The sequence below is a fragment of the Osmerus mordax genome, chromosome 1, assembly GCF_038355195.1.
Source record: "Osmerus mordax isolate fOsmMor3 chromosome 1, fOsmMor3.pri, whole genome shotgun sequence".
NCBI lineage: Eukaryota > Metazoa > Chordata > Actinopteri > Osmeriformes > Osmeridae > Osmerus > Osmerus mordax.
In genome coordinates this window covers 18,620,925-18,633,220 of record NC_090050.1, presented here as the reverse complement: position 1 = coordinate 18,633,220, position 12,296 = coordinate 18,620,925, and the positions used below count along the sequence as shown (strand labels likewise).

At 47.5% G+C, this 12,296-nt stretch overlaps 2 protein-coding genes across 2 annotated transcripts in view; one reads left to right on the top strand and one right to left on the bottom strand.

The window, feature by feature from the left end:
- Window positions 1–4,506: 4,506 nt before the first annotated feature.
- myog (myogenin) lies at window positions 4,507–7,575 on the top strand. Its single transcript, XM_067230387.1, has 3 exons — window positions 4,507–5,208; window positions 6,368–6,467; window positions 6,546–7,575. The coding sequence occupies exons 1-3, from the start codon at window positions 4,675–4,677 to the stop codon at window positions 6,665–6,667; spliced, it is 756 nt and encodes a 251-aa protein (XP_067086488.1). The 5' UTR covers window positions 4,507–4,674; the 3' UTR covers window positions 6,668–7,575.
- Window positions 7,576–9,280: 1,705 nt separating this feature from the next.
- ppfia4 (PTPRF interacting protein alpha 4) overlaps window positions 9,281–12,296 on the bottom strand; it is a 37,130-nt gene continuing 34,114 nt past the window's right edge. The window contains 7 exon segments of the mRNA XM_067230854.1: window positions 9,281–9,330; window positions 9,857–10,043; window positions 10,357–10,425; window positions 10,627–10,802; window positions 11,501–11,598; window positions 11,753–11,928; window positions 12,140–12,166. Of these exon segments, the coding sequence (XP_067086955.1) occupies window positions 9,281–9,330; window positions 9,857–10,043; window positions 10,357–10,425; window positions 10,627–10,802; window positions 11,501–11,598; window positions 11,753–11,928; window positions 12,140–12,166 (783 nt within the window).

Sequence of the window (12,296 nt, the reverse complement as noted above, 5' to 3'; positions counted from 1 at the left end):
CCCTATGCAATACTTCCGAAGGGGAAAATTGTTGGGAAGTGAGACATAGTTATACATAGTTCCAATACTTGTGAAGATTCTGGCCTTGGGAGTCATCCACAACAAGTTTTGTCACCTTAGCAAAGTTATGTGAAATACCATCTTTTGTCTCACAGAACAGATGAAATGGTCTCAGGTCTGACTTCCACCACCTTTGGAAGGAGGATCAGAGTGACTTGTGTTCAAACTGTATGTCCCTGTCTTAGTAGTAGTGTGCTAAAGAGAGTGCTACAGGGTTTTATGATGTCAGGGTATGTTACAGGAAGACTATTATCTGTCTGGTATCTGTGTCACTGTCCCTCTGCCTGTTTAACCTCCTCATCGCTCCTCTGGTTTTGTATCTGTGTGGCTCTAACAGTAGATGTGTAACTGGCAGGTCTGCTCTCACTTATACTCACAATCACACACACACACTCGCATTCTCTTTGTCTAAGGCTATTTGGTGTCTACAGAAACCATGGCGCTAAATCAGAGTGCTGACATGGGAGAAGGTCACTGGAGATGGAGACCAACACAAAGGAGGGACAGAAATGGAGATTCTGAAAGACCAGTGATATCAGGACTTCAGATATCAGGAACAGTGATAATGGCTGGATCCTCTTTGTCCTGGCAGGAAGTGAGATGTGGAAGATCAGAGCCAGGGCCATGTGACCGCCAACCATCCATTGACCCTCTACTCGCTCAGCCCAAGGACACAAACACACATTGGCAATACAATACAAAAAGCCAGTTCATAAGAGCTCGTTCATGTGCAGAATGTTCCCTAGTCTCCTCCCCAGATTCACCACTATGGTCAACAGGACTAACACAACAATATTAAATACAATTCATAAAATATTAATTTGTAAGGTACTTTATGAAACTGTAAGGTGTTGCTTCAGATCATCTTTTGTTTATTTAACTTTAATCTGTTTTTCATTGGAGAGGGAAGGAGATTAAGAATGAAGGAATACTGATTCTGTGAAATGTAGAGTATATGAGCAAAAGTGAGTGGCTCAGGATCTGGAAAGAACACGCATCCCTGATTATTTGTTAAACGCTTATGTTTTGTATGTGACTTTGTTTACAGTCTGAGGTATAGAGGTGGTATGTGGTGTTTGGTAGTACAGTTGTGTGTTGTGTGAGTTTTAGTGTGTGTAACTAGCAGTGTGTAGGATGCCAGGCTAGGGCAGGGCAGTGGAAGACTCCAAGGCTCAGTCCATTCCTGTGATTTAACGTGACACCACTTGCACTAAATCTGTGACAGCTGCGTATGCGCATGCCGTCCATTCTGTTTGTTGTAGGGGATTACACCCCGATAAAAGCCCCAGTGAGGAGCAGCGTGGCTGGGCCCGCACAACTACTGTTTCCCCCCGACTTAGAAGGCTTTTCCTGGGCCTCCAGAGTGCTGTGAAAACACAGGTGGGGAAACTTCTTTGTATAAAGGGATGAATGGGAGTATTCTAATGACTATGACCAGGCTGTTGAGGGGCCCTGCCACCTTGGGACATCGCTCCACAAAGTGACTGTGGCTCATGCTGTATGTACAGTACACAACCATGATCAGGGAGAGGCTGTCACATTGTATTTGAAATACTTTGCTTGTTTATTCATTTTCAAATGGTGACCAATGGTGAGTAATATTTTGATGTTTCAATTGAACAAGTAGAAGAAGGTTGCCGTTTGAGACATCAGGTTAAACATAACCATACAAATGTAGAAGTGAATCTACAGTGCAGTTCACCATTATCACTGCCAGCCATTATCAGAGTGTGTGAGAAGGCTTTTGGTTTGGGAATACGAGTAGTTTATTTGCTTCAAAACAACAGTCAATCGTGTTAATGGACAAGGTGTTGATGCTGAGCAGTCTTGTCAAAGCGAAGGGACAGACAAAGACTGGCCAAAAGGGACTGCTAGTCTCTGAAACGATGGTCACAGACATCTGTGACTGTCACTATGGTGACCCTGCCCTCTCCTGAGGCAGCTCATAATGTTGTTTCTGAGAGTTGAGAGGCAGACCGCCAAAGCAGCACATTCCTGAACTAATGCAGTAACATAGGAGCATTTCTGTAAGAAAACAGACCACCCCCTTACCCCTCCTCCGCACTGACACACACACACACACACACAAACACACTTCTGTTTGTATCTCATGCAGTAGATGTGATCTCAAGGAAGGGATTCAGCCTTTCCAAACTCGTAATAGAAAGAATAAACTAAATGCTTTGGTTACTAGAGAAGGAACCTTCAGGAATAGTAATGGACAGTCCATAACCCCCCACCCCTCAACCCCCACCCCCAGCTGTCCTGCAATGTGCTGCTGCTTGTCATTGAGGAAGAGTGGCATACTGTTGGCAATGACAGGGCAACTCCCTTGGTCACACACTTCCACATACAGTACACACACACACACACTTGTTGATTTATTGATGTATGTCGAGGTGTTGAAGTACATAGAGGTTTGGATTGTATGAATAGTGAAATAGGTTTGGATGATATAAGGCAATAAAATGTACTTTGACAGCAAATCTAGGTAAGTACAGATACCTGTACATATTTCAGATCATTTACTTTTTTACTTCGCTTTGGATAAAAGCGTCTGCTAAATGAATACATGTAAATGTACTACAAAAGGTTGTGTTCAGTCTGTAGGGCCGAGACTCAACCTGAAGGGACTGGACACAGAGCAGAACGCCATATACAACAACTGTGCTTCAGAAGTAAACACTGTGGCCCCCCTGCTGTGCGCTACCCCAACTGTTCACTTCCAAATGCTGAAAGGGGATTTTACTCTCAACCAGAATGACACTTCGGACACTACCCTGCAACACACACACACACACTCTAGCTCGGTGCTCTAGTTCTGCTGACAATGAGGTTAGGATGACGAGGGGTTATGAGTGACTCTGACAAACTGTTGGACCTCCCCCCTCCTCCTCCCCTTGCGCCCGAGTCCCACACAGGCCTCTTTGTACTCCATCCACCATCAGTGAGCATCCATCACAGACTAACCTGACAGCCCCCCCCCCCCCCACCACCCTGCACCAAGCTCAGCCATGACACCACCAAGCCCTGTCCAGACCTGTCCCAAACTTCTAATCTATACCCTTTACCTTCACCTTCTATTTGCTACCTGTTATCCACTGTCTTCCACTGTCTTCCACTGTCTACTGCCCTCTCTCTACTACCCTCTATCTACTACCCTCTATCTACTGCCCTCTATCTACTACCCTCTATCTACTGCCCTCGCTCTACTACCCTCTACTCTCTACCCTCTATATTCTACCCTCTATCTACTGCCCTCTCTCTACTACCCTCTACTCTCTACTCTCTCTCATCCACATTCTATCTACTACCTACTATTTACTACCCTCTACCTCTCTACTACCTTTACCCTCTATCTCTACCTCGACCCTTTACCCAAACCTGCTCTTAGACTGATTCCATTCACTTTGTACTCAACCCTCCACTAAGTTCAACCAGTATCAAAATCTGCCCAGACCTGCCTTTCCCAAGACGTGACACATCAAACCTTGTCCTATAAAGCCATGCCGTGTCTTGTTGATGCCATGTCCTGGGATGTCAGGACCCCCGAGTAAGCCTGTGTGGTTGTTTTGCCGTCTGAGCGGAAGTCTGTCTGAATTAGCCTGTGAGCTATGAGGTGAGACATGTCCTGAGGGGATTAGCGCCCGGCGGCTAGGCTAACACGAGCACTGCCCAGGGTCAGGACAACCAAGGCCATCCCACCGGATGTTAGTCTCTTCAGTGAGACAAATACCAGGCAATGTCAACTCCAGACTATACAGCTGTATCACTGTACAAGCAGACCAGTCCAGTCCTGCCTGACTGTGAATAGTTTCTGCTATTTCTATGACTCCATTCTAGATGTGGGCAAATGTCTTGACCTGCTTTTCATGATCCAATTCAATTCTACATTTGATGTTGTTTTCATGTAAAAGCACATGCAAACTATAGATTTCCGATTGAAAACATTTTTTTATCATAAACCACACCAAACGACACCATTGTGGTAGGACCACTTGTGTCATAACTCCAGAGTAGTGGTGACAGCTGTGTCCAGACTGGCAGAGGACGTGATGCGCGTGTCACAGAGGAGGACGGGAGTCTGGGATCAGCTCATTAAGGCCCTCATCTTTGATCGTCCACTCAGATCTGAGGGAATCAGACCCATTTCTACGGCAACTAGATCATGTTCCAACCTCTCTGCCAATGACAGACCATGAGCCCCATACACACGCAAAAACACACACACTCACATATACATACACACACACACATACATACACACACACACACGCGTCTAAAGCCCTGGAGAGCTGGGTCCAACAGAGATGTGAAGTGTAGATGTGCAGCAACAGCTAAACGTCGTGTCAGGTTTCTAGGGGCTCGTGCTAAATTTAACCCTGTGATCCTGCAGCAGGCAGAGGGGTTTAAATGCCAGCCTACAGTTGCTCCACACAACAGTTGTTCTCTACACATCTCCCTCTCTGCACAGACTTAGGCCAGGACGGGGAGAGGCACAAACACACTCTCCTTCACACACCATTTCCAAGCGCAGGACCTACCTCCTCCTAGAACACCCAGCGTAGGGGAACCCGGAGCCCCCTAACACACACTTCAGAGTCCGAGTCCATCATGGAGCTGTTTGAGACCAACCCTTACTTCTTTCCTGACCAGCGCTTCTACGAGGGGGGGGACAGCTACTTCCCCTCCCGTCTGCCTGGGGGGTACGACCAGGGGGGCTACCAGGAGAGGGGCTCCATGATGGGGCTGTGTGGGGGTTTGTCTGGAGGCGTCGGGGTAGGGGCCGCGGGTATGGAGGACAAGGCCTCTCCCTCCAGCCTCTCCCCCAACTCAGAACCCCACTGCCCGGGGCAGTGTCTTCCCTGGGCCTGCAAGCTTTGCAAGCGCAAGACGGTGACCATGGACCGTCGGAAAGCGGCCACGCTGAGGGAGAAGCGCCGCCTGAAGAAGGTGAACGAGGCCTTCGAGGCCCTGAAGAGGAGCACGCTCATGAACCCCAACCAGCGGCTGCCCAAGGTGGAGATCCTGCGCAGCGCCATTCAGTACATCGAGAGGCTGCAGGCGCTGGTCTCCTCGCTAAACCAGCAGGACAGCGAGAGCGGACAGCAGGGCGTCCATTACCGGCCAGCGGGACCCCAGCCCAGAGTGAGTAGGACGGGGGGAGAGGGAGGGAGAATGAGGGGGAGAGAGAGGAGAAAGAGGAGGGAGGTGAGAACAGTGCCAGGAGAAAGAATGATGGAGTCAGAATGATGGAGTCAGAGTAATTAAGAAAAAGTGACGGAGAAGATGAAAAAGAGGATGACAAATGTAAAAGGGAGAAAGCCTCCTCCAGACAGATAGAAGGACATGTGTGGTTTCTGACACGTAGATGTAAGGATATCTTATAATGCTTACGCTTTCATGTCTGTGCCGTGTGTGTGTCTGTGTGTGTGTTCGTAGTTAAGAGAGGTTACCAATGTCAATGTTAGCACTGGGTGTAGTAGTAGTAATAATAATAATAATAATAAATTGTATTTGTATTGCACTTTACATTAAAGCAATATCAAAGTGCTACAGAGCATATAATAATGCACATTTAAAAGAATCAAAGTTAATAATTAAAATTAAAAAAGATCAAGGTCAATAAATAGTTAAAAGCAAAACCTATAAAATACATTTAGTCAAAAGCTTTTTTTAAAGATATGTTTTTAGGTTTTGTTTAAAAACATCTGTAGTCTGAGTAGTATGGTAGTAGTAAGTTATCTTCAGATATTGAAAGAGTAGTGTAATAACTGCTATATGAATCCAGATGTACAGTAGTAAATCTCCTCATTCATAAAAAAAAACTGATCACACGTGTCTCAGCTACAAACATGGTCAGATACAATCAAACTGGAATCTCTAGAATGATCTTGTATTTAGAAATGTATGATTTCATAAAAAACTGTTTTGACTATTTAAAGTCATTGATGAAGGATATACTGTAATGTCCAGCATGACTTACATATTCTGTTTGGTTTCAAGTTACAGATTTGATCTTTAAGATATCAAATAACGTTCTCTTATTGACTTTGTGTTCCTATGGAACTGACCAAACAACATGGATTCTAAGGACTGGTGTAGGTTAGCTTTACCACAATGATATGGTGTGTATGTTCAGTCCAAGTCTTGTGCATGTGTGTGTGTGTGTTTGTGTGTGTGTGTGTGAGTTGTGCGTCGCAGTGAGCCGCTTACTGTTTCTGGTGTGTCTGTGTAGGGTGGGGCATGATGTGTCATAACACAGAGTGACTGACAGCGCCTTCTGTCTGCGTCTCCATGGCAACAGGTGTCGTCGTCAAGCGAGCAGAGATCAGGCAGCACCTGCTGTAGCAGCCCAGAGTGGAGCACCGCCTCGGACCAGTGTACGCACAACTACAGCAACGAGGGTACGTGGTCCCCCACACACACACACACACACACATCACACCTTGCTGGGTGCTGACCTGGCCCCTCTTCCTCCCCAGACCTTCTGAGCGCCGACTCTCCAGACCAGACCAACCTGCGCTCCCTGACCTCCATCGTGGACAGCATCACAGCCGCTGAGGGACCTGTGGTGTACCCAGTACCGGTGGACATTCCCAAGTAAAGCCCCCCAGCGTGAGCGCCAGAGTCAGACACACAGAGGCTAACACACCGGGGCTGAGTTCTAGAGAAGGCCATTCATCCAGTATTGACATTTTTAGATCATTGTCATGAAGTCATGATTCTTTATCAAATCACCATTCATGTGAATCCTACCATAGAATAACGTGACACCAATCTGAAAAATAGACTTTGTGTTTTATGATCTCTAGTGATCATCTGGGCACCAAAACGTATAGAACCAACCTCAGTCCTCTTCTTCTTCTTCTCCACCCTGAGATCTTGTTCCCTTCTGAGGTGCCCTTCTCCTCTCCTCTACTCCAATCTGATGTCTCTCTCTCCGCTCCTCTACCCTAAGGCCTTGTTCCCTTCTGAGGTTCCCCTCTCCTCTCCTCCTCTCCTCCTCTCCTTCCTCTTGAACTCTGTGGTCCACACCTCCCCCACAGCTCCAGGACCAGAGACTACCATGAGAACCCACTGACTCCTGCATGACTTTCACCAAAGATCTACTTCCAGTGGGGATCTCCCTTAGGCTTCTGCCTGGAGTCATTCTGAGGTGGAGAGAAAGCCTAGTTTTTCTGTCCTAACTTAAAGAAATCCAATCTTTCGAAACCTAGATCCCTGATCTATCTTGCATTCTGTTTGTGTGTGTTTTATGCTTAAAAACATGAGTTTATTTGTGGGGCCAATCATGTACCATGGCAGTTTTGACCAAGATCTGCTTAATTTAAACTGGTTATGAATGCTAGTGATGTATATACGTTCCGTTTTTCTACAGAGTGGTTTTGCAATTTTATTTTCTATTTTTTGCTAACTTATTTTTGACTTTTATAACGAAGATTGTTGTGTATTTGTAGATTTTGCAAGAAGTGATATTCTGACCAGTCCTTGCATTAAAGACCATTTTCAATATCTTGCCAATGAATGTCCTTCACACACGCACCAACATCACCCAAACATGAAATAAACACACATCATTCAACTTTTATCTTAAAAAAACAGATTTACTTAGTATGTCTATATAGTGTCATAAATACAATACACTTCATTTAAATAGCCAAATAATAAAGTATTGATTTGTCAGCATCATTTCACACCTGGAATAAATACACATACAGTACTCATAGCTGCCACAGTAGCACATTACACCTTTAGAACATTGTCTGTCAAATAAAAAAGATAATACACCCACCCAACAATTCACTGGTTCACTGATACCATACTCTCATTGGACAGCAGGAGCAGGTCACACACAGCATCCCGACAGTCAGAGAACAGTACTGGCCACTGTCACATCCCCATGGCAACTAGACAGGAAGAGGGTGGGGGCAGGATGCACCCAAACATGATGTGATGTCTGTGTCAGGTGACCAGTTTTGTGTCGATTTCATTGGCTGGTGCCAAGCAGCAATTTACAGTTTGATTAGAAAAGAAATACGGAATCACCCAGAAACAGCTACAGTGGACACTCTCACAACTCATCTAAACAGAGACCCCCAGACACACACTCCTGGTAGTCTGGGGCGACGCAGAGTGCCTCCAGTCCCAGATATAAGAGACTGGAGCTTTCATTCACAAACAGCCCATATGCTGGCTCTCTGGCTCGCTCACGTCTACAAACGCTCTACTCTAATCATGTTAGCTACATCATGTCAACCTAGAGGCAGGGGGAGGGAAGCCGAAGGGGAGAGGGAGGAGCTACATAGTGCTAAACAAGGATGGAGGTAAGGAAATGGGAGAGGTGGCAGGAAAAGGGAACTGAACAGTATAGAATTGGACCCTTAAACCTGTAGAGAGTCCTTTTAGTATTCACACACAACACACCCCTACTTAGTGAGTTCCTCCCACTAACAGTTCACACACTGACAGCATATAAGACACACAGAGGTCCAACACAGGAAGAGAACAGTCACTACCGAATACAGGGCATTGGGTTTCATACAGCAATGATAGTATAATATTCTCCATATATAATTCCAATATATATATTTATATATATTTCTATAAAAAACATAAGTCATCCATTTTATGTACAGACGATAATGAGTAGTACCTTGCATAACCGATAGGGGGCAACGTGTATTGTGATTTTTCATTGACACACCCAATAGGTTCAATCCGAATCCAAATCAACACCTATCACCCTCAGACATCTAGACCTACTGATGTCCTCTCCACTCTGACCTTCTCTAGGTCCAGGGGACAGTGTGACGGTTGCAATCTGGAGTTGGACCTTAGAGTTAGACAAGTTAAGAGTCAAATCCACAGATGAGGCTGATGAGGAGGATGAAGACTAGAACCCACAGAATGGACCAGGGGTCAGGGGTCAGGAGTAGGAGCAGAAGCACTACACCACAACAACAAGGCTACTGGGAGCACTGGGGTTACTGGGAGAGACTGGGAGGAGTCTCCTCTACAGCAGCGAGCGCAGCCAATGAGCACGCTCAAGAGTTCCAAGGTGGGAGTTCAGTTCACCTCTAAATTGTATTGCACGTGTCCAGGGCGGGTGTGAGGTGAGGGGGGAGAGGTGGGAGGTGAGGCTGGGTACAAGGGGGGGGGGGGGGGGGGGGATTTGATGAGCCCCCTGACGACCAGGTCTCTCTCCAGATTTGGCATGTCACTCTCGAAAGGCCGCAAGCATGTGTCCGTACAGGTAATGAGAATGCACTGGGTGGAAGAAGAGAAAGAGAGGGAAAAAAGAGACAGAAACACATTGAACCAATTCCAGAAACCCAACAAACATTCATGCTGGTTTCAGGGCTCACCTGTTTATCCCCAGTTACTCCTGGAAGAGAGCTAGCTCAGGCTTAAGTCTAGCTGTAAGTTAGCACTGACGTGTAGATAGCTCACCTGTTAGCTTAGCTGCTTAGGTGCTAGGTAGTGTGGGAGAGGGGTTAGCTCACCTGTTAGCATCAGTGCTCCTGTTAGTAAGCGGAGTGGAGTGTAATTAGCATGAGTAGGTCCGCACCGCCGAGGGGTCCAGTCTCTGTGGCGCCGGAGGAGGAGCTAGACAAGGCATGGCAGAAAGGAGTGTAGCAGAGCAAGAGGACAAAGGCATGCAGTTAGTCAGGCCAAGCAGAGAGTGCTACACAAGCATAGTTAGACACAAAGCACACACATGCAAAGCAATTGGTTAGCCGGTTATTGTTGTAAGGCCCAGTACTGTCTCATCCACAGACATCCACGCACACACCTTCAGGTTGCAGCTGTTTCTTGGGCACCAGAGACATGGACGGAGGGACGGACATGGAGGGCATGCGGAACCCTGCGGGGAGCGTTTCCATGGATCCCGCCATCATCCCCAGGCCAGCCCCTCCCTCCCGCGCACGGAAACGCTTTCGCCATGACGGAGAACGGCGGAAAGTCTTATCATCCCCACTCTGCAGACAGAGACAGTGTTCAATGTAGGCCTCCAGTATATTGACACTGTAGCACATTGGCCCTGATGTTGAGTGTGCAAGGCCCTGATGTTGAGTGTGCAAGGCCCTGATGTTGAGTGTGCAATGCCCTGGTGTTGAGTGTGCAAGGCCCTGATGTTGAGTGTGCAAGGCCCTGATGTTGAGTGTGAAAGGCCCTGATGTTGAGTGTGCAAGGCCCTGATGTTGAGTGTGCAAGGCCCTGTTGTTGAGTGTGCAAGGCCCTGGTGTTGAGTGTGCAAGGCCCTGGTGTTGAGTGTGCAAGGCCCTGCCTCACCTCCTCCAGCTGACGGTCAGTACCCAGAGCCAGGACGTTGTTGAACTCTCGCTCCAGAACCTGGCGCGCCTGAAAAACAAGATTCCCCCCCAATTTTTTGGTACCTTGTTTGTAGGTGTGCATGCAGGGTGTGTTTCTGTGTTAATCTGTGTTCTGTGTGTGTGAGTGTAAACCTGTGTGTTCTGTGTGTGAGTGTCAGTCTATACCTGTGTGTGTGTGTGTGTGTGAGTGTCAGTCTATACCTGTGTGTGTGTGTGTGTGTGTGTGTACCTGTGTGTTCTGCATGGGGATCTGCAGTATGAGAGCTAGGCTGCTGTAGTCAAAGGTCTCGTCCAGAGAGATGAGAGCTCCGTGGATCCCACTCTCCAGCAGGTTGGTGCTGTACTCCCTCAGACCGATGGACTGAGCCCAGTGGATCACCTGCTCGTTCGTCCACACCAGCGCATCTACACACGGTACCATAAAGGAGAGAGAGAGGGTGAGGGAGGGAGAGGGAGGGAAAAGGAGGGAGAGAGACAAAAAGGGAGATATTGACCGATAATGCTTATATGAGTATAGTGTAAATTCGTAGGCACACTCCTCTTTGTTCTGTCAAACCACAGCTGCCAACTAGCTTTCTCAATTGGAACAGGCGGTGAGTGTGTGGTGTGTGTGAGAGAGTGAGAAATTGTGTGTGTTTGTGTAAGAGAGAGAGGGGGGAAGGTTCTGATGAGACACAACAGCTGAGTCAAGTTCATGTACAGAGCTCAAGGTCGTAAGGTCGCAAGGCTTTGGCTGTGTATGTATGTGTGTCTCAGTGTTTGAATGTGTGTGTGTGTGTGTATTTGTGAGTGTGTGTGTGGGGGGGGGGGGGGGGGAGAGAGGGGGGGGGGGTGTTGCTCTATCAAGGTTGGGAGCCAAACTGGCTTTGGACAGTACCAGGCTCAGCTGTTACACTTATCTACTGAAGCAGTACTCATCAGCTCCACCAGATGGCACTGTGAGAACACTTCAGTGTTTCTGTGTGTGTGTGTGTTTCCATGCCTGCCTGTGTGGTCTAGATATCATGTGTCTAAACCATGTACGTGTTTGTGAATGTGTCTGCGTGTGTGTCCATGGCTGTGTGTGGTCTGTGTGCGTGTGTGTGTGTGTGTTGTGAGTGTACCTTTCATGTCGTGCTGGCTCTCCTCTCTCCTGCGCTCCAGGTCTTTCCTGTCATAATTGAGTCTCTTCAAGCACATAATACCATATTGCAGACTGGCCCTATTTTAGACACATGCACGCACAGACACACACACACATACACACAAGTTTATTCCGTGTCCAACTATAATCTGTAACGCAAACATGTAAACACAGAAAAACAAGAAAAAAAAGCCAAACACATCCGTGGGGGTTAGTTGCCATGGTGACAGACCTGTGGAAGCTGTCCACCATCTTGAGGTGGGTCCTCAGGTCCTTCTTGGTGAGGTGGTCCAGCATGCGGGCGTCCACCAGACACTCCATGAAGTAGGAGCGGTACTGGGGCAGGCCCAGGCTGGGCAGCCACTCATTACCTATCCACTCATGGTTCATATCCCCATACGCCAGGGTCTGCAGGGAGAAACACACGGTTAGCGTGTGTGTGTGTGTGTCTGCGTGTGTGTGCGTGAGAGAGTGTGTTTGTGAGCGATAGGTGAAAGAGAGAGTGTGTGCGTGTTTGTGTGTTTCCTATCTCAGAGTATCAGTGTGGACTGGGCTCCTTCTGACAGGTGTGTGTTGTTATGGCGACCGCAGGCCGTTGTTAGGGGAGGAGTTATCTTACCTGAGCCCAGCTGCCCTCCTCATTCTCCTGAGGGACGCCCAGCATGGCACAAACAGTATAGAGGGTTAGAGACACATGACACACACAGACACACACAGACACACACATGCGTACGCACACTCGCGCATACACACACACACTCACAGTTTTTGCCCAG

Bases quoted from the DNA above. Each gene is read 5' to 3' on its own strand.
- myog (XM_067230387.1), top strand. From the start codon at position 4,675: ATGGAGCTGTTTGAGACCAACCCTTACTTCTTTCCTGACCAGCGCTTC. The intron at 5,209-6,367 runs GTGAGTAGGACG...CCATGGCAACAG, and splicing joins CAGCGGGACCCCAGCCCAGA to GTGTCGTCGTCAAGCGAGCA. The intron at 6,468-6,545 runs GTACGTGGTCCC...CTTCCTCCCCAG, and splicing joins GCACAACTACAGCAACGAGG to ACCTTCTGAGCGCCGACTCT.